Source organism: Clupea harengus, chromosome 6 (assembly GCF_900700415.2).
Source record: "Clupea harengus chromosome 6, Ch_v2.0.2, whole genome shotgun sequence".
Classification (NCBI taxonomy): Eukaryota; Metazoa; Chordata; class Actinopteri; order Clupeiformes; family Clupeidae; genus Clupea; species Clupea harengus.
In genome coordinates, this window is record NC_045157.1 from 12,620,696 (window position 1) to 12,643,436 (window position 22,741).

Consider the following 22,741-nt stretch of genomic DNA (forward strand, 5'->3'; position numbering starts at 1 on the left):
GATTGAAATCCAATGAAGTGTATCCAGTCCGCAGTGTGTGCGCGTGCGTGTGCGCGTGTGTGTGTGCGTGTGTTTGAATGCAGTGAATGCTGGCTGACTGTGGGAGACTAGCACTTTCCTTATCACTACCCATAATCACCCAACTGCTACTCAAGACATCTGGTTGTAGTCTGTCAGGTCGAGTGCTGCGGAGTGGCTTCTGCTCGACTCACGACTAAAAAAAAAAATGTGTGTGTGTGTGTGTGTGTGTGTGTGTGTGTATGTGAGAGTCTGTCTGCCTGTGTGTCTGTGTGTCTGTGTGTGTGTGTGTGTGTGTGTGTGTGTGTGTGAGGATCAATACCAAGGCTGGTGGCTCCACAGTCCCCTGCACAGGAGGAGCTGGAGCTGTTCTGCATCCACCGCCTAAATAGAGAATTGTTTTGGTTCACACTAAAGTGATTACAGTGCTTCTAGACCTCAGACAGAGTTTAGTCGCTCAGAACATTTTGCACATTAATTAAAACCAAACGTCAACACCATAGACCATTTCCTGTACTTCAGTCTGGGGCTGAGCTTAATCGTCGCCCAGGAAACCGGCCCATGATGTAATAAATAAGACTAGGTTTAATAACAGCAGACAAAACAATGCAAGTGATAGGATCCTGGAGAGGGCGACATCCATCATGATTAGGACTGAACTTGCACTAACCCCTCCGCCTGACCAGGGCCCGATAAGAGCAGAGGTTTTAATGAAGCTGGAATCCAATCTGAGGGGCGAGGCGCCACTTTCAATCAAAGCACTGAGACCCCAGAAACCCCCACTCTTATTACTTTAGCCACCCAACCTGTGTGTGCTTTTGTGTATTTGTGTATGTGCACCAAAGCCACATAAACAGTGTGTGTGTGTGTGTGTGTACAGTTAGTGTGTGCCTGCGTGTTTCTGTTTTTGATGTGTGTGTGGTGGTGGCAGTGTCTGTGAGTGAGAGAGAGTGTGTGTGTGTCTGTGTGTGTGTCTAGCTTTCTGCTCATATTCTTGCTCCACACTCCTGGGACTCATCTACAACAATCAAGGCTACGAAGGCAGACAGCACAAACCCCAGACACACACAGAAAACGGGAGTTGGAAAAGCAAATGCTTTGATATTGCTCCTGCGCCGGCCACAGAGCGGCAGGGGGAAGCCTGTGATAAATCTCTGCCGCTGTGCTGTTCTTCTGTCCACAGGAAAATAAACGAAAACCGAAAAACACAAACGGGGAAGAGCAAGACCGTCAAATCCTCCAAGTGTGCACACAGTATGGCATGGATGTGGAATTGGTGTGCGTGGGCATGTTTTGGGTATCAAATATTTCAAGTGCCAGTGTCTAAAGGCCCCGTCACACCATGACGTTCTGGTCAACGTTCTATGATGTTAGAGGAAATGTTGGTAATCGTCCATGGTCGCTGGTATTGCACCAGAAGAGCTTTGTGTGAAAGCTGGTGAACGCTGTAATCGTCGGTAATCGTCGGTGATCGGAGGAGAACGCTGGTCCAAAAAAAAAGTTTTGAACATGCACAAAAGTTCTCATGGAGATCAGCGTTCATCAACGTTTAATTTAAACGCTGGAGAACTTTCGTGGAACGTTTTATTAACTTTGCACGCGTTTGGCTATCGTAGTCAGTCGTTGGGTAGGGTAGACTGAGTACCTACAGTTGATGCACCCGAAATAACTTATGTGCGCAGCAATCCTGAGACGTGATTTTTAGTTTGGACATGCCTACTAACGTCCTCTTTGATCGAGGGAAATTTGAGCACCTAACCCATCTCTCGTAGGAAGATATTGGCGAAAGTTTTTTCACCAAGGGAAGATCTTACATACAATTAATATGTTATTAACCATACGTGATCAACAAACGCAACCTACATCATTGCAAACGTCATTCTGTGCACTATACATCTACATATCCAATGCTATCATGTCATGCAAGGTCATTGCATAATCTAGCGAAAAGCGGAGTGGAGGGTATTTGCTTGCTTGAGCCAGCATGAAGTAGATGTACTGAACTTGAACATAGCTGAGCACTGTTATAGCTGGTGCTGTTCCATGGCAGATGGATATGATATGAAGACTCTTGTGACATGGACAATGTGTGTGGATGTGTTGATGTTTTCTAATAATAAACATTGAGAAACACAAATTCAGTGTCAAATTTAAATCATTTATTTTAATAACATAAAACCCCAGGAATAACGCCCGTTATTTCGTAAATCACAGTAATAATAACAGTAAATCTTCGTCCGAAGACATTGCTAGTGAAAGAGGCTTTGTATTCTTCTTACTTTCAGCAGCGCTAGTAGCAGAAGCCCCCCTCACACCTTTTCGTGGTCTTGGAGGCATGATGTTCACTGTTCAGATCAACTGAATCCACTATGATTTTCCAGCGTTTTATACCCGTTTGACCATAAAACCCACACGCCGCAAAACGCTTTTCTGTCATTATTCACACGTTAATTAACACCTTTAACACGCTCTTCTAATGTTGACTTATCGTTTGTCGCGCTGGAGTGACACGTCAGCACACGTTTGTCGCGGACCAGTGACACGTCACTTGGTCGGTGTTACACACTCCTCATGCGTCAGTCCCACGCTAGTCATGTGTCAGTCCTACGCTATTCTTTTGTTAGTAACACGCCAGATGTGTCCACATCGCCCTAGAACGCTCGAAATTGAACGATTAGAAAGTTCAGAGAACGTTGACCAGAACGTCATGGTGTGACGGGGCCTTTACAGGCAAACCATTTCTGTTCGTGAAAAATAGAACAGGAACATGTTAAGTGGCCCCACATGCTCATGAGAGGGTACAAGAGAACACCTCCCCTGAATTGAAAAAGATATAAACCACCATCTAACGTGTGTACGCTCCCATGCCCAAAGAGAGCGTGAAGGGAGTGGCATCTAAAAGGTGACAGCAGGTCATAGGACATTTTGATTTTGTCTGGGAGAGTTTGTGAGTTTCCCTCTGTGGGCTAATATGTAACTGCTAGCGAGGAGGACTGTCCGCTGATAGTACTAGAGTACATGAAAGATGGTGGAGACTCCTCACGTACTTAAAAGCTCAATTCAGGAAGGAAATGAGACATAAAAGCTGCCTCTAGCAACGTCCTGGAATGAAACAGCAGCTGGTCGGACTGTGCAGAGAAATCGTCCTGACGACCTGAATTGAATTTACTTGAGTGACCCAATGTCCACTTGGGGTTGCATGAGTACATCATTTTAGAAATGGATTGATTATTTCCAGAAAGCCTTGAGTTTGTGCGGGTGGTGTCTTGTATCAACTAAAAGACTCTGGAACTAAGATGTGGTTGGTCTCTGCACACAGAGCAAAGCATCAAATGAATATGAATTGATATGAATATAACTCTTGGTCTTACCTTAGGCAATGGTGAAGTATGGATGATACTGACTATTTTAACTAGTGCTGTCAAACGATTAAAATATTTAATCGCGATTAGACGCATTTATGTCATAGTTAACTCAAAATTTAACGCACATTTTTATCTATTCTAAATGTCCCTTCGTTTATTTTTTTTTTCCATCATTTTATTTTAATGCCCTTATCAACATGGAAAAGTGGATTGGCTTGCTTTATGCAAATGTTTTATTTTATTGAAAACCAACATTGCCAAACAGGGCGGTACAAAATAAAATTATAAAGTGCACGTTTCAGGTAAACAAGGACTCAGCCTATAGTGCAGTTAAACCATGGCTTAATATTTTCTTTTTTACAAGTTTGCTGGGAACATAGCAGTCAGGCCTCTTATTTCAGAAACAATGAACCGAAACAGTTAGGTTACCAATAAAAGGTAAGCCTACTACTTCTTTGCTTTCAGCCAGCTGCCTGTTGACATTTTCAGACAACAGTGAAGCTCGCTTCTTTTGCACAACACAACTTTTAAACGTAAACTTTCCATTCAGAAGCTTTATCATCCATTTCGCCGTATCGCGCTCACCATTCACTCAAACCGTAACGTTAGCCTACTACACAGTTTGCGAGGCCAAAAAGAACGTTAATCTAAAAAAAAAAAAAAAAAATAAATAAAATAAAAAAAATGAACGCGCGATAAAAAAAATGAACGCGCTAAAATGGGTTTGCGTTAACGCCGTTAATAACGTGTTAAACTGACAGCACTAATTTTAACATTAGTTACCATTATAATTAGTCACTGTTTTGTGTTGATTTTTGTGTAAATTTGGTGAAACCTGGACATAATTAGTGAGCCCACCCGATGAAATGAACTGAAATGTCATGTTTGCTTGTATCTATTTTCACATTTTAACAACATTCATTTGTTTAGCCACATTAGTGTAGTAGCCTGGTATAGTATATGACAGACTCGATCCTTTTATCTTGGCTTCACTGGTGCACTATTCTGCATGGAACTGCTGGTGTGGCCGAGGACTCTGGAATCAAACACAACCCGACTACCTTTCTGATTAACGCACACTTCATACAAACTATTATGATCAAAAACATGTTTGTTTGGTGGCCAGTTTCAAGTCTTTTGTTCAAATAGGAAGCCAAAAGAACAGAAAAGACAAATGATGGAGGGAATTTTATTTCACTTGGGGGATAATTTGTGATAGCCAATCAGACATTGTGTTGTTGCATTTTGGTAGCTCAATGGGGAAACTAGGCAAGTGAGTCTGCCTCGTCTCAACCCGACCTTCTTCTATACAGTAAACACAAACTTCAATTTCTCTTTAGAGCCGTGCCATCTTTGGCCAATCAGACTTTCAGTAATACCGCAGGAAAAGCTTGTCATAAAAACGGACTAAAATCCCCACCAGGTCTTTAGGAGCTTCCAAGCTGGTTCTCAAAACTGTTTATGAATGTCTTCTGGAGAGCATTCCACAGTCTATTGCCAGGTGAGTCCTGCGACTAAATCCTTATACCTCGAGAGTTCCTCTTCCCCAGAAAGGAAGTATGGGAGGGGAAAGAAATCAAACAACAGGAAGCCCGACAGGCAGGCCAGGCCGAGCAGATATCCCAGCAGGCAGAGCGCCAAATGTTCAGGTTATGGGCGAAGAGCGAAGAGCTGATCTTCACCCTGATCTTCACCTCACCCTACAACTCTTCTGAGGCCAAAAAATGCTGAAGTCAAATCAAAAAACACATTTTTGGACAAAACTCACCAGTGGGAATCAAATAATGAAGAAAGAAAAAAAAAGCCCAGAGCCTGCAGACTTCAGGCCTGTCCGTGTTTTCCAAACACAGACTTCCAAGGGCTCTGTTCCAAACACAGACTTCCCTCGCGCACTTCACAGGAGCCCAGGTACTGTACCAGCCAAGGGCTCTGTTCCAAACACAGACTTCCAAGGGCTCTGTTCCAAACACAGACTTCCCTTGAGCACTTCACAGGAGCCCAGGTACTGCGGCTCCTCTTATCAGTGATGTCATGACGAGTGTACTTCAGAGAGAGGATGCTGGGAGTGCCTCCTGGAACAAGGCCCCTCTTTCTCCCTCTGCCAGCCCTCTGAGATAGCACACGTCTGAGAGTGGCTCTAACACCAACTACTCATTGCTCCCACTTGCATGTGTGTGTGAGTGTGTGTGTGAGCGTGTGAATATGAGAGTGCATGCGTTAGACATTGACATAATGTGTAAGATTCAATGTGTGCCTCTGTATATGTGTGTGTGTGTGTGTGTGTGTGTGTGTGTGTGTGTGTGTGTGTGTGTTGGAGCCGGACGTCTGTGCTGCTGTGAATCTGGCATGTGAACAGACAGCACACTCAAACAGAGGTGAGTAATGGACTGTGCTCAACCAGCCAACAGGCATCCATTAGGCTCTTAAACACATCCACGTCAAACACACACACACACACACACACACACACTCCTCTGATCTAGCAGCCCCTCTGATCTAGGCACTGATGAATGACATATTCTCTAGCTCTTCCTGAGTAATGTGTGTGTGTGTGTATGTATACACGTGTGTTATGATTGTGTTTGCATGTTTGTACGTTGTAGAGGAGATGATTCTGAAGAGCTGAGGTTATACTTCAAAGAGTCGGCCTTTCAAACCCATGACAGCCAGTCAGAGACAAGAGGCTTTTATTTTCCTTTGTTAAAAGGATCCGCAAAACAGGGGAGGCAGAAGCGGACCGCTGCCATCAGAAATATGCCTGTGTGTGTGTGTGTGTGTGTGTGTGTGTGTGTGTGTGAGAGAGTGAGTGAATCACTAAGATAGATAATAGAGTCAGGCCAACTAGCGTCTGACCACTGCAGCATTACCAACATGACCCCTCTCTTTAAAAGGGTGATGAAAAAAGGTCAACAGGAAAAAAAAAAAGTCCTTCCTAAAGCATTCCTTCACTGCATCAGGGCCCATCTGAGAGATCAGTTACACACACACACACAGGTTTACTGAGGATGCTTTGCATCTCTCCTTTAAAAGAAAGGGGGAGGGAGAAGAAAGGGAGGGGTGGTGGCAGAGCCAAAGAGAGAAAAAGGCAAATAAAGGAAAGAGGATGTTGTGAAACATCAGTGACATCTATTAAAACGGCAATATGAGTGGCTCCCGCAGGCCAAGCCTCATGGCTCAGGGCTCCACACACACACACCTCAGCATTCTTAGGGGGGGGTAGTGCAGCAGTTCCCTGTGGGTGTGTGAGTAATGGGGTCTCCATGGAGCAGAGGCTCCGTCTGGGCCTGTCACGGAGGGGAGAGTGACTTTACACACACACACACACACACACACACACACACACACAGAGAGAGAGAGAGAGAGAGAGAGAGTATGCGTGTGCGTATGCACGCACGCACACACACACACACACACACACACACACACACACACACACACACACACACACACACACACACACACACACACACACACACACACACAGCTTCTCAGGGTGACTCTTCAGTCAGGCTGGACAGTGCACTAATTTACCACCTGGACGACCAGGAAGAGAAAGAAAAAGGCAGTTTTCTTTTTTTCTGCTGGAATCGGTCACTGAGAAAAAGTATTTTCGCATGACACAATAAGTGGGTATCTGCTTTTAAAAGAAGGAAGGAAAAGAAAAGAAAATGACATCCAGAAAAATGGTCCCTGTCGGTGCTGCGTGAGGGGACTGCAGAGTGTTTGGCATTCAAATGCATGCTGAGACGGCAGGGAGGGATTCAGTGACCAGAACACAGCAAGAGGAGGAAATATGAGAAAAGGCACATGATACACACACACAGACAAACATATACACTCACAAACACACACACACAAACATATACACTCACAAACACACAGACAGACACACAAATATATACACTCCCAAACACACACACACACACACACACAAACAAACACACAGACACAAACAAACAAACACACACACACAGCATCAGGATGTAAGGGGACTCATTGAGTGAAGGAAGATAAATCATTCTAAAAGTAGACACCATCTCCCTCACCTGAGCTTCGCTGTGGAGTCGCACATGGTAACCACGGTGATCGGACAGCGACCTCTTAACCACCCTGTGATGACGGAAGTGGTAAATATCACCAAACACCTGTGGAAAGACAGAAAGGAACAAACAAAATGTCAGAGTTGTAAACAGGCAGAACCACACTATTGCTCATTTCGTTGATGAAAAACTATGATGAAATAGGTTCGGTGGCAACCATGCCATGACCAGGACGAGAGGGCATCAAAATCTCGGATGTGTTTGCCACAGACCTCTTTCTGTTCGTTTTTTTGGTCCGGAATTTGCCTTGAGTACGTTTAAAACATTGAACCTTTGCAGCCAATTTTGGAGAGACCGTATGCACTGTGTGCCAGGAAGTTAACGGCATTGGAAAAACAAATACACTAGCAGGCTATTTCCGTCAATTCAGTTGCTGCTCATTTGAAATGCACTGAGAGCTTGTTTCACAGTTGCATTCATTCCATGTTGACACCGATACGAGTGAGAGTTACATGCACTTTTGAGATCATCTGTAAAGAAATGCACTTTCTTTGCGTTAAGGGTATATTGCATATATTATGTAGAGACACGGACACTGAACAAAACTGTGTGGAAAATAGGTTTAAGACTAAAACCAAATTAAAACCAAATAACTAGCTGACAAAATGAATACAGCACACCAACACTAATCAATCTCCCAATCAATGGCTTTCATTCAGCGCTGATGTAACAGTTCTGAAAGAGCTCACGGAGAGGGGGGGGGGTTAAAAGAGGATGAGCCATGAGGGAGTGTGTAATATAATCAACCTCTCTGCAAGTCCACAGAGAGAGAGAGAGAGAGGCAGAGCAAGAGAGAAAGACAGAAGGAGAGAGAGAGAGAAATCGAACGGGACAGTAGTGCTACGGTTGCGCTGGGCTTTCATGTAATCTCATGAGCCATTTAGAAGCCAAATCAATTGCATCTCCAATCTGTGTCCATCTCTCCCATTGTCTCTCTCTCTCACACACACACACACACACACACACACACACACACACACACACACACACACACACACACACACACACACACACACACACACACACACACACACACACAGCAACTGTCCCAGTTGCCCAATACCTCCCCCTACTCCGATGCCCTGTCCTTCTCTCCTCTTCTTCGCTTCTATCTTTTCTTTCCTCATTTCTCCTCCCATTTCTTCTTCAATCTTTTATATTCTCCTGTCCTCCTATGTCTTCCTGTCCAGATCCCCTTTCTCTTCGATCTCGTCTCTCTCCTCCCGTCCCGTCCTGTCCTGGCCTGGCCTGGCCCTCAGCAGAGGGAGGGGAGTCTGTAATGGCCCCCAGCTTTACGGCGCTCTAAAAGCCACAGCACTGTACCTGTCTCTCTGTTAACAGCCCTCCTATAAAGCAAGGGACTCGTTTTTATCTTTGTTCGGCTTTACGAGCCACCCGTGTGCTTGCGCACGCACGCGCGCACGCACGCACGCACGCACCAGTTGTGTGTTTCCCCCAGGTTTACAGCTTTGGGGGGGGGGGGTGCGGCACGGTGCACGGTGCACGGCGCGGCGTGGCCACCGACACAAACGCTTAAAGGAATCATGGTGTTCATGTGTTTCTTTTAATGACAGCAGTCAATATAACAACTAAACATCGGAACATGTCTTTTTATGACAATTATCCACAAAGTGTGCAGCTTTTGTCGCTGCAGTGGTGTATCTTTCTGGATATTTGCGGCCTAAAATTCCTGATTTTGCAGGAGCTTTTCCAAAAAGTTGCGATAAAAGTTTTTATGTTTAGGTTTTTGTTGCAATGAAATTGGCGAAACAAGTGAAAGTTGCGATAAAAAGTTGTGAATTGTCCTCTTTGTAATTATAATTGAGTTATTTGTTGAAAAAGAATTGATTAATAAACAAACATTAATTCATCAAGAACAAAACGATTGAGAAATGGTCCTCTTAATAACCTCACCAATATGCCAAACAAAAGATTACCAGGACTACAAAAATGTAGCAAAATAGGCTTTACTTATCCACAACGTAGTGCACATGTTGGCATTACAAAAGGACCAGTAAGACTGAATAAAATGTTATGAATGTCTCAGCCTTCATATGACGAAAAAAAAAAACCAGCCTGTGTCACTATGATCTGTTTTGTCATCTGACGTCCTGCCTGTGTTTCTGCCGTTTATTTATTTTATCCGTATAGGTGTTGATGTTCAATTTCATATATTAATTTAAAGTCGTCCAATTTCAAGTCATCCATTCTTCAACACTAGCTGCTACCTTGTCTTCAAACAGAAAGTAACGTTAAATCTCCATGGCAACAGCTCTTGAGGGTTTGGCAAATAATCGGATTTATTGCTTCCTTCATTATTCACAGCAAAATAAATAATTTTCGTTACATTTCATAGATTTATTACCAGACTCTATGTAAAAAGGGCCACGCACAACTCGCGGAAAATGATAAAAAATGGAAGCCAGATCTATTTCTGAATTTTCGGTGCGGACATTCTGTACGCCATTCTGTCTATTGTAGCCATTCTCATTGGGCCTCATTGTCGACCCTACCTAGGAAAAGATCTCTGCCGGATTCATGAACGCCTGGATATTAGTTTTTTAAAGCTTAAAAGTGTCCGTAGCTGTGCACTGATTCTTAAGCCCAATTCTGTCCGCTGGTGGGAGCGTGCTCACCTGTGTTTGTGCGCATCGCGGCGGAACTCCGCCATGCGCGATACAGAGAGCAGAGAATTGTAAACGCGCGACCATGTAGAGACAGATATTACATGCCGTCGTGTAAATAAGATAAATAACATAAGGCTATTTATTTTGTTTAATAAAATAACAAGCTATAGACCTGTTCTATAGGAAAGGTAACCTTAAATTACTTCCGTTGTGATCTGGCGCTTTATAGAAAATAAAATTGAACAAAATTAACTTGACCTTCCAGGGGGGGCGGGGGGTGCCGTTGGGGGGGCGGGGCGCCCCCCTAATATAACGGTAGGGGAAACACTGCACACACACACACAGAGATAAGCACGCACTGACACACACTCAGGCGTAGATGCGCACACACACACACACACACACACACACACACACACACACACACACACACACACACACTCCATGGAGGTTCCCGGCCCTAGATCTGTATCACTGCAAAGCCATCGCTCATAAAGGGGAAACGGATGTCCACAGGGTGAGAGATGGCAATGCCACTTCATGATTCTTCTGACCATCCAGGAATAATTCCATAATCACACACACACACATTGATTTCAAACTGCAAATATTGCACTTTGGAGAGGCATTTGTAAAAACCAGTCAATGCCGAAAGCTTTGGCATATTGATCTGTGCATGATTTCCTTCAGCAGGACGTGTTTGTGCGTGTGTGTGTGCGCGCACCAATATCTCAAACCTAGTGCTAAACAGACCCTACCTTAATTGGTATCTTACTAAAAGCTTGCTCAAACCAATACACAGGCACACTCGCATGCACACGCAAGGGTACACACACACACACACACACACACACACACACACACACACACACACACACACACGTCTGTCATCGTAAACACCACCAGGTGCGTTAGATTGCTCATGGCGGTCCCCTAATCCATGGCCAAATGGTAGCGAGCTGCAGCCAGCTGAGCTTCAGGATGAGAGCTCCAGTGTCTCCAGCCTAGCCGTCCCCCCCTGGCACTCCCTGCCTGGGCAGCCGTGACGGGAGAGCCTGCTGCTGCGGCTGCTGGAGGCTGGCTGAGGGGGGGACACTCTGGTGGCCATGTGTTGTGTGAGTGGCTTGGATGGGTTTCGCTCATCTCAAGGCTACGGTGCTGAATCACGGCTGTTATGATCAACTGACCACCTCTGAAAGTCCTCTCACATCGCAGGCACACACAAATACAAACACACACAGATACAAACACACACACACACATACACACAAATACAAACACACACACACACAAATACACACACACAAATACAAACACACGGATACAAACACACACACACACACACACACACACAAATACAAACACACAGATACAAACACACACACACACAAATACAAACACACACACAAATACAAACACACATTAAAGGTTCGGCTGTGTGCTTCATAGCTCACTAGACTGCAGCTCTGAAGTATTTTCCAAGTGATAAACATTTAGCCCAGGCCTTGTGCTATAAATACACCCTCCTGTTTTTGCGTCTGTGTGTGTGTGTGTGTGTGTGTTTGTGTGTGCGTGTGTGTGTGTGTGTGTGTGTGCAAGCTCATGCTTTGTGTGCATGATGACTCAACATGCCATACATTTCACCAGCACACAGTCCGGCTTCTAGCTATCTATCTTGGGCAGATTTACATGCTGACAAACTGAGCATTCATCTGTAGGGCATCTGTTGATGAAAAACATGGTTTATGTCTCGTGTGTGTGTGTGTTCGCGCTCTCTCTCTTTTTCTCTCACTCTCAAACACCTGACTCGGGCATCTTCATTCTGCTCTCGCTTTCTCCTCCGTTCAAAAACATCGACAGTTTCTCTACCGAGTCTTCAGAGCTGTCTCTGTCCAACGTCCAACGTACAGAAGCTAGCCTATTTCCTGCCCCTGTGTGAGGCACCATTTTGTAGGGTTCTCCAAGGGGAACCATGTCGAGACTGTTGTTACCCTCATACATGTATACCCACACACACACACACACACACACACACACAAAAATAACTACATTTCTAATGATCATTTCTAATGATCTTGTGTGCACTAAGCATTAGCCATCATATGAGAGTTACCCCACCGCCATCCCTCTCCCTTTACAGACTGGGAGCTTCATCCATCATTATTACGAGATCCTCAGAAGGACATTGATTTTGTGGCGAATCAACAAACCTGTCAGTTAGTGTATGTGTGTGTGTGTGTGTGTTGTTCAGCTGGATGTGCCTGTCTGAAGCTCACAGCGGACCCAGCTTCCAACCCAACCCTCAGAGCATGACCGCCTCAGTCAGGTGAAGACTTACGCAAGAGCCTTATGAGTCATGGACACACACACACACACACACACACACAAAGAAACAGATGCTTACAGATTCTGATATCTGTGCTAGAAGCTCCAGGTAAATATAATATGCAGTGCTGTATGCGCATGTGTGTGGGTGTGTGGGTGCGCGTGTGCACAATAATACGGTGTTATATTTGTGTGTAACAAAACACTTAAAATGATGTCACACATCAAATTTGACAGAGGAAGTTCTCGCTCTTTGTGTGTGTGTGTGTGTGTGTATTTAAGTGTATGTGACATAATATGCACATATGATAAAACAGAGAAGGGTTTAAATTTGAGCCATGCAGGCATCCGTCTTATCCCATTCAATCAGGGGTAAACACTCCGGATTAAGGCAAGCTGACACACATCACACAGCCCACACACACACACACACACACACACACACACACACACACACACACACACACACACACACACACACACACACACACACACACACACACACACACACACACACACACACACACACACACACACACACACACACACACACACACACACACACACACACACACACACACACACAAAGCCACTGAAGTAAAGAAGAAAAAAGGATTGGAAAAAGGCAAAGTCTTAAGCAAGAGAGACAAACACACACACACACACACACAGACAGACAGAGAGAGATTACCTTTAACCAGAGAGTGAATACGAGCACAATAACAAAAGCAGGATGACTTGAGGGAGGAGAGAGGGAAAGTGAAGGAGGGGGGTGAGGATGGAGATAAAGTGATGGAGAAAACAAAAAGGGAAAGAGAGAAAAAAAAAAAAACACACACTGACATGCTGTAAAGAAGCATGCATATTTCCACTGGGACAGAATCTCTTTTAAAGAGTGATAAAGAGAGCTGGGAGCACTGAGAGTGTGTGTGTGTGTGTGTGTGTGTGTGTGTGTGTGTGTGTGTGTGTGTGTGTGTGTGTGTGTGTGTGTGTGTGTGTGTGTGTGTGTGTGTGTGTGGGCGCGTGTCCACTTTGTGTGAACATAGATAAGGGAGAAAAATCCATCTGGAGGACAAAGAGAGAACAGAAAAAATGAGATACATAGAGAAAGAGTGAGAGAAAGAAAGAATACAAGAAAGAAACAGATACAGAAATGGAAAGAGGACAGAAAGGATTGACAGGCGATGCGGCTGCAGTTCTCATCATATCAGACCTATATCTCATCAGCACCTCCCTATCCAGCAACCCCCCAGAGCAGAGGGCTATCCCCATGATATAACTGCACACACCCAACATAGAGATACACACACACTAAACACCTCCCTGTTCTCAGTCTTAATATCAGATTAAATAGATCTATTGCAGCCGCAACACCCACACATGTGTGTGAAGGCGGGCAGGCTGGCTCGCGGGGAGAGCAGCAAAACTGTCACGTAGACAGATACACACACACACACAGAGACATACAAGCTCACACACAGACATACAAGCACACACACACAAACAGACGTATAAGCACACACACACACAGACATACAAGCACACACACACACACACACAGACATACAAGCACACACACAGAAACACATACAAGCACACACACACACACACACAGAGTGACATACAAGCACACACACCCACAGACATACAAGCACACACACCCACACACACACACACACACACACACACACACACACACACACACACACACACACACACACACACACAGAGACATACAAGCACCAGTTGAAAGGAGGTGAGGAGGCTTATCAGAGAACTTCTCTGGCAAAGTTTACAAAAGCTGATGGTGGAACCCGCAGGAGCCACTGTACACACAGACACACACACACACACACAGAGACAGACACACACACACACACACACACACATTATCTATAGACACAAACAGATAGGCTAGACCATAAGAGAGAGTTTAGAGAGGGATCACCCCTATTACCCCTCTAAAACACCCCACATTCTTCATCGCCAGGGAGACAGAAAGAAAGTGTGTGTGGGGAGGGAGTACAATCAAAGAACAGAGAGAGAGAGAGAAGAAAGAGGGGGCTTGTCTGTAGGTACAAACAGAGAACGTGAGGGAGATAGAAACAGGGAGAGGGACGATAAGAGAGAGAGAGAGAGAGAGAGAGAGGGGTAGCGTGTGTGTAAGTAGCCTGTAGGGAGACTAGTTCAGAGATGTTGTGATGATGTGCATGGTGCTGCCCCCTGACTCTGCCCTCCCGTCACCCAGTCTAATTAGGAGGAAGGAGTGTGTGCTCATTTACCCAACACGGCCACCTTTTGGTGTGTGTGTGTGTGTGTAACTGTAATTTGCATTTTTTCCCAGTGTACATGTGTGCGTACATAAACACAATACCAGTCCACCCCCCACCCCCACCATGCTATGACCCACGGGAGGACGCTGTACGTCTGGCCTGTAGTCTTCCCATAATAAACACATCTCACACATCTCACACTAAACACATCTCACACATCTCAGCAGCTTAAACTTTAACTGCCCGGCGCTAACCAAACAGCGGCCTCTTAACTGCCCCGGTACTGATAAGAGGTGATTTAGGAAAATTGTAACGACTCGCCGAAAAGCCGCAAACACACACACACACACACAGAACATGAGCAATGAGGCACTGATTGCACAAAACGAGCTGAAATACCAGTTCTTCTGGAACGATTACCACGTTCAGTCCCCCATGCATCAATCTCGTTAATATTCACGGTAATGAGCATTCTCTTGTTTCTTTTTTTCCCCCCCCTTCCAAAAAGCTTGTGATTGTGTGTGTGTGTGTGTGTGTGTGTGTGTGTGTGTGTGTGTGTGTGTGTGTGTGTGTGTGCATTCCTGTGTGTCTGTGTGCATATGTCTGTTCGTGTTTGGTCCTTTCTGTTTGCCAAGTAGATCCTCTTGGGAGGGAGTTGAGCTGTGTGAGCGTGTGCAAGGTGTAGTGGTTCGACAGAGAGCTCCTACCGCTTGTTTGCATTGCAAATGCCTCTCCCCTGTTGTGTCTGAGAGGCAGAGCTTCACAACCAGCCCAGGGGGCGGGAGGGGACTGTCGACGCAGCCTCAGCCTCAGCCTCAGCCTCAGACACTCCTGATCGCACTGCTACTTGGCACCGGGGCTACTTGGCTTTGGTCTAGGTGGTCTATATTAAAGTCAGTCTGCCGCACACACACACGCGCACACACACACACACACACACAGACACACACACACACACACACACAGACACACATGCGGCCAGGGTGACCAGTCGGGGCTGCCCCAGTCTAGCACGATCCAGACCAGATGCTTCCTGTTTACGCTGTCCTTCACTCGCTCACTTGGCATGGCCTTACTCTTGCTATCCTCACACACACACACACACACACACACACTCTTGGTGTGGACTTCCCACCACAGCCAACCTGTGTGTGTGTGCTTGTGTGCAACCCTCACCAGTGTTAATTCTACACTGATATTCCAGGGATATAACGGTATATGCACTCTTAGCCAATACCCCCCCCCCCACAAAGAGCACAAAGAGCTACTTTTAAATCCGTAAGGGATTGGTGGTGTATATAAAGTTTTGTGGAACCACACCCCATGCCAACTGCTGTCTGGAGTGTAGAAGGGTTGTAAGACCATACACACACACACACACACACACACACACACACACACACAACAGCAGATAACGAGCAGTTATCCTGGGCCAGAGGAGCAGATGGACCACTCCTGCTGCGGGAGTCCTCCCATGTGTGTTTCTCTCCCCACGCTCCCCATCACTCTCCACACTAACTGAACTCATGGAGCTGGTCACACAGAGCAGCACTGGTGGTATGTGTGTGTGTGTGTGTGTGTGTGTGTGTGTGTGTGTGTGTTTCTTTCTGTGTTTAAATAGGGTCAGCAGAGAATTCTGCTGAGACCTATCTCTGGTCCAGGTGTGGCCTACATCAGGGCAACACACCACCACACACACACCACACACACAAACACACACACAGACACAGGGTCACGTGTCAGGCTGCACTCCACTCCAGTGCATTCCGCTGTTCTAACCCCCTTAAGCAGTCTTTCCCAGGCAGAAGGAGGTGTGTGTTGGTAGTCACTTATCGACATGCTTGGGAGCGTGGCGTTAACATCATCTCCGGGTGCCATGTAGTGACATTCAATAACATTGATAGGTCTGTTCATATAATTAGGTTATGATAGCGGAACTGTGTGTGTGTGTGGGTATCTAAACACTATATGTGAACATATGCTTTTGAATGTGTGTGTGTGTGTGAGCTGCAAAGTACAGTTAGTGAAAAGTGAACTGGAGATATCAAAGAAGGTCATATAAGCCAAGTCTGTATTTAGTCTCAAAGTTAGTGAATAATGCCTAGATTTCCCTCCCTACAAATGCAAACACTCCTCACAAACACACACACGCACACAACCCAAAAACATAGTCTGTGCTCCTTGTTGATTTCCCAACCACTAACAGCAGCACCATTCCCAACCTCATCAATGTAATCTCTTAAATGCTCTCAAATGCTTTTAGACATTCTGGCTATCCATGAGCATACATTTGCACTCAGCATCGTTTTGAAAATGATTGTTGGCTTTTATCAGCTTTAAACGGCAACATCGTTTTGACATTTTCATTCAAGGGAACAAGGCAATTATGAAATGCTTTCCAAGACTCCGCACATTCCCTGTAGGGCGCCATTACGGAAGCATCTAATCACTCCCCCGCATCAAGTCCTTTCAAAAGAGGCTGCTTTTGTTTGATCTGTAATCGGCTAAATAAATCGATCGACTTAAACTCTTCCTTCCTTTAGCCTTTAGCCATAAGTGTAGCCAGGGTCTGTTGTGCCATGTGGCTGGGCTTGTAATGTCAGTTACTGTGGAAAACAAATAGCCACAGTTGTCAGAGAGAGAGAGAGAGAGAGAGAGAGAGAGAGCGAGAGAGAGCACGGGAGACTGTTCCTGTGCAACGTTACTCATGACTGCGGTTGCCTAGGGCAACAGGCTCCTGGGGGTCCTGCGCCAGGGTGTGGCTCTGATCAGTCGTGGGGAAAAGGCGCGGTCTCGAAAAACACTTCAAACGTTTCGTCAGCGGAAGTTTGGAAACAGAGGTGTAGTCGGAGACTGGCACGAAGACTGGCACAGCGGGGAGAAGAGGAGCGACACGGCCCCGGGCCCTCACAGAGGACTCTGCATCATAACCAAGTATCACCAAGTATCAAAGGCTGTTTGTTTGGTTTCATCCAGGAGCCACAAGCCATTTTGATCACGATATCAAGTGGAACTGTCCAACTCCTCAACCAAATGAACAGATGCTCTATGCATCAAACAGCCCTCACGACTGGTATTATAGAGCAAGAGCAAGCATATTTGAGGTAAACACATAGCCTAGAGGTGAGAGGTAACACTGGCGTTAAGATATGTTGATATACAATGGACGAGGTTCCGGTGGAGCTGAAATTTGAACTGCTGTTGGAATTCATGTGACCGTGGGTCGAGACAGTAGCCATATGAAGGCATGTATCGTGTCTGAGCGCGCTCAAAGGCTGTCACCATCCTCCTGACCCAACCAAAGCTGAACAGAAACAGACCTTTCCCCTCACAGGAAGCATTAAGACAAAACAACAAAGTCACAGCAGCAAACACACAGCTCAGTGCGTGTAGGTCTGTATGTGCGTCTGTGTCTGTATCAGGGGGAACAGCAAGAGACGAATCATACAATGTTCTCTTGAAAAAATTAAAGTGCCTGAATACATTAGCATTTCAAAAATATATCAGCTACACTCTTACTAATATCCGGGCAAAAAAAATATATATATAATTGTAGCTTTTCCTAAGAATATCTCGGGCTGACTTGCATGTCCAAAAAAATTGTGAGATTTCAGGCAAAAACAATGATTGTGTTTCTCTGACTGAAAAAGTACAAAACTGTGGCCTTGGAGACTTGCTGAGAGATGGGGAAAAGCTTTCATTCAAATCTCTGTGGCGTGTAAAAATGGCCTTCACAACACACACACACACACACACACACACACACACACACAACACACACACACACACACACACACACACACACACACACACACACACACACACACACACACACTTGAGTAGAGCCGCTCTCACCAACATAAACTGCAGCTTTGGGAACGAGCTCCAAGGTTATCCTGTGCAAGCTAGGAATATTAGCGGCAAACCCTACGTGAAACAACCTCTACTTGTAGAGGAGCCTTCTCAAAGTCCCAAGGGAACTCTCAGTCCTGCTTGATTTCACCTCACTTTATATTGGTGGTTGTCTAGACTCCATCCAAAAGACAAACCACCGCTCTGAAAGACGATTCTCAATGTTACTTGCAATAGCTATGGGACAGGGAAGTTTTACGGCGTTGAGTGATATTAGATAAGCATTTAATTACTGCGCTCCCCGATGCCCAGTCGATTGGAAAGGCAATAAAATGGTGGACTACTGCTCAACCAGACGAAATGAGTGCCGTCCCTCTCTGAGGGAAAAAAAAAGACTGAATGTGCAAACAGGCAAAAAGATGAAGAAAACAAGAACTGGAAGAATAGGCCTGTAGTCAAACTTTCTGTTCAATGCCTCCACTCTCAGTTGACATTAGCAGACCTGCCCCTGACGTCAGTCAGACAATTTGAGCTTTAACCAGAGTTCAGAGAGTTGTTATAAGATTGTACTATAAATAACACTGAGAGGTTATTTCTGTCACTAAATAACTCCAGTCTCCGGTATTGTCGCTTCTAAGACACAACAAGTGACAAATCATCCAATCCGGTACACTAACTTTATCCGTAGCGGTGAAGGAAGACAATCATCTCCTAAAGTTGTCTGTGCAAAAAAAAAAAAAATCTGATTGAGTTGGTGATGATGGAGTCTAAACACAATTTGATTCTTTGGTTAAGAAATAAAAGAAAGTGAAAACTGAGAAAAAACAGACAAACCCCCTGGAGGTGGAGAGGTTCAAGCGTATAATGGTATCGCTCCGAGAAGAAAAAAGATCTCTGCGACTCACATCACTTTCCTGAGGCAGACACAATTCACGGCTGCCAAGTCAGGGGGAACAAGACAGCCAAACATTTATTCTCCTACTTCTCTGTTCTTTTCCGTGCCCCCTCCATCTCTCCTTTTTATTTTGTACTGATAAGCAAGCCTGTCTGGCTACAGCATTTCAATCAGGCAGTCATCGAGCACGGGACAGGGGTTGATGGAGCATCTGGGAAGTTAATCTTTACGCCCAGGCATTTAAGGGAGTCAGTGGACAATGCCTACTTTTCCTGACCTGCTCCGTCGCTGCGTGAGTCTGCAACCAAATTACATGTGGAGGGAGGAGGAGGGCGGTCTGGACAAAGCCCCCCCAGTAGATGGACTGATGCAGGGGGTAAGGAAAGCAGAGAAAAGGGTTCTGTTCCCATGGTGCTCACCCAACTGCCTCGGGTCGAATGAGTAATCCGACATGACTTAAGAGGCTGAGGCGGAGTGGACTCCCATGACTTAGTCGCCTTCGACTTGAGAGTCCAGAAAAGATCTTTAGGGCCGTCAGACGTCCTAAATCAAGTGTGCCACCTGGGAAGCACATGGCTGCCCAAAACTGGGGCTTTTATACCCACTAATAGCTGCATTTTGAAAAGAAAAATCTCTCTCTCTCTCTCTCTTTAGCCATGGAAATGATAAAGCATTTTCTAAGAGAGCAGAAGCCAAGTCAAGGAGAAAGCACTCATCAGCACAATGGCGAGCTTCATCAGGCGCTTAATGTAAGGGCCCAGTGGCCCTCTTCTCAGGCGCTTAATGTAAGGGCCCAGTGGCCCTCTTCTCAGGCGCTTAATGTAAGGGCCCAGTGAGCCTCTTCTCAGGCGCTTAATGTAAGGGCCCAGTGAGCCTCTTCTCAGGCTGTCACCAATGCAGTCACCAATGCTAGAACAGAGCCCAGAAATTAGGTCCTTCTCGAGTCCTTCTTAATGGGCCCTGTAGGCACTTCAAACCAGCTGGTCTGAAACCACTGGAATACCACAGTGGAGGTACAATGGCCCACGCGCATATTCTCAATTTCTTTGTAGCGGATACAGATGAGCAATCAACCCCTCCGGTGCATAAATGGTCCTTTCATAAGTTGTCATAAGCAAAATGGTGCTGTGTTATAGTTCTATGGTTGAAGGCAGAAGACTGTCCAGGGCAGAGGGCCGGGGGCTGCGTGTCTCCCGGGCCTGTTCACCCAGGATACAGGACTTTAACACGTGGCTCCCGCGCTCATTAGATCTGCCCGTCTCTCACTTTGCCTATGCTTTATTTCCTTTCCCCATTTACCCTCTCCTTCCTCGCGTCTTTTCATCTTCGTCCTCTCTCTGTGTTCTCTTCCTCTATCCATCTGTCTTTAGATCTCCCTCCCTGATGGCCTCTCTATTTCCTACTCTTTATATCCCTCTCCTCTCCTCCCATCTCTCTCTCTCTCTCTCTCTCCATCTTCGCTCGTCCACCCACCTCCTTCCAACGTTTTTCCATTTCCTTTCTCCCGATTACCTCCATTACCACTTTTTTTTTTTTTTTACCTCCTTCACTCTCTCCCTCTCTTTCCCCCCCATCTATCTGTTGTGGGGGGAAAGGAACTCTACCTGCTTGCTATGCACCGCCGGCTATGGGAGCACACGTCTGCTTAGGTCTCCTTATCGAGAGACCGCAGCTCCATGCCGCAGCTCCACACCCCAGCCCAGCCCGGCCCGGCCCTCCCCTCCCCTCCTCTCCTCTCCTCTCCTCTTCTGAAGCCTGGCCCAAAGCTGTTTTAATAAAGCAGCCCCACGCCCCACTCCGCCATCAGCACATGGCTTCCATTTCACTCCACAAAGGACCCAGGAAGGCCAGGAGTATGGATTTTCAAAGCGACCTCCCCCTGTGTAACAAGCAGCCCGACGCCATATCAAAAGGAGCTGGTTGCATAATCACACTCATAACCACAACCCCCTCCCCACCGCCGCCCCCCCCCACCCCCCACCACCACCCCACTCTTGCAGATGAAAAGAGAAGAAAGCCACCGGCTTTGGGTCACCTAGTGATGTATACGTCTTTGGTCTTTAGGCTGTAACGTTACAGTGTGTGGAGCCTTAACTTAGTATGAGTCGTGCAAGGTTGAATCATAATTGTTCCCATTCGCAAAACACAAGGGGGGGGGGGGGGGGGCGCGCGACAATCCGTAATGAGTGATGATGAAAATGTGTCCTCTCGCGCTCCAGAGGCGACGGCTTGACTGACAGCTTTCGGCATCGGGCTCTCGCACGGATGAGCCAGAAGCGAGCCTTCACATGGGACGCGGCCTTATTACAGCAGGGGCAGATGAGATGATTAGTCAAGTTTCCAGCGGGAAAGAAAAAGCGTCATCTGGGCACCGACATTCATCTGCACGCTTTTATTTTAGGCTGTCGGGGAGGGGAGGGGGGGGGGGGGGAGTCACGTCCCTGATCGACTACGTGATTTACCGCCTGACCACAGAACGCTCTGAGGCATCATAGCGACGTCGGGATTGGACAAAGCGCTGAAGTGCTCGCTTGAGTTTGACGCAGCAGAGAAAATCGTCTCTTCATACATAAACATGAGGCGCAGTCGATTAGGCGCAGAGTCATTCTCCTGCCCCCCAGGCATGTCGGAAAATGCATCAGGGTCTTTGCACAACACTCTCAAATTGCTTTGACGCATCTTAAACAACTGCCCATGGCAAGCACGTTGTTTGAGTTTGTGTGTGCGTGTGTGTGTGTTTGTCTGAGAGAGAGGGTGACACCAAGCTCATGACTTGTGAAGTCTAAATCTGAAATTTCAGGCTCAGAGTAAAGACTGAATCTCTTCCAGACAACCTTCATGGTCCTGCACCAATTCAGGGATAACAAATGGGGATTTGCGAAGGTTAGTGAAATGTTATTCTGTTTCTTACGTCTTTCACCTTAAACTCCGCTGTGCGATTGGAGATCTTTCTTTGGCACCAGGTGGAATTTCACGTGTTTGTTTGTGTGTGTTTGTGTGTGTCACCCCCCCACCAGACCTTATCGCCCTCCTCAACAGAATTTAAATAAATCGTAATCTGCACCGTAATAGCATGAGCGTGATATGACTGGTGTGTTAGTGATTTGTCATGCGGTAGATATGAGCGTCTGTGTGTGAGAGGCAGTCAGGGGCTCTCATGCCTCAGATCTATCACTCTCCGAGGCCTTGGGGCAAAATCCAGACGTGAGTAAATGCACTAACTCGCTTCATCATAAAATCGTGTCGCTATTATCCGACAGAAGATGGAGTGCTCCTGCGCTGGCTG

The 22,741-nt window shown here is 46.1% G+C and overlaps 1 protein-coding gene across 2 annotated transcripts in view; it reads right to left on the reverse strand.

Annotated features, from left to right (window-relative positions):
• The window catches only part of furina (furin (paired basic amino acid cleaving enzyme) a), a 115,187-nt gene that overhangs the window by 59,135 nt on the left and 33,311 nt on the right, over positions 1-22,741 (reverse strand). For both annotated transcript variants that reach the window (XM_012836554.3, XM_031569032.2), the window contains exon 3: positions 7,430-7,528. In XM_012836554.3, the coding sequence (XP_012692008.2) occupies positions 7,430-7,528 (99 nt within the window). The remainder of the gene's footprint in view (positions 1-7,429; positions 7,529-22,741) is intronic.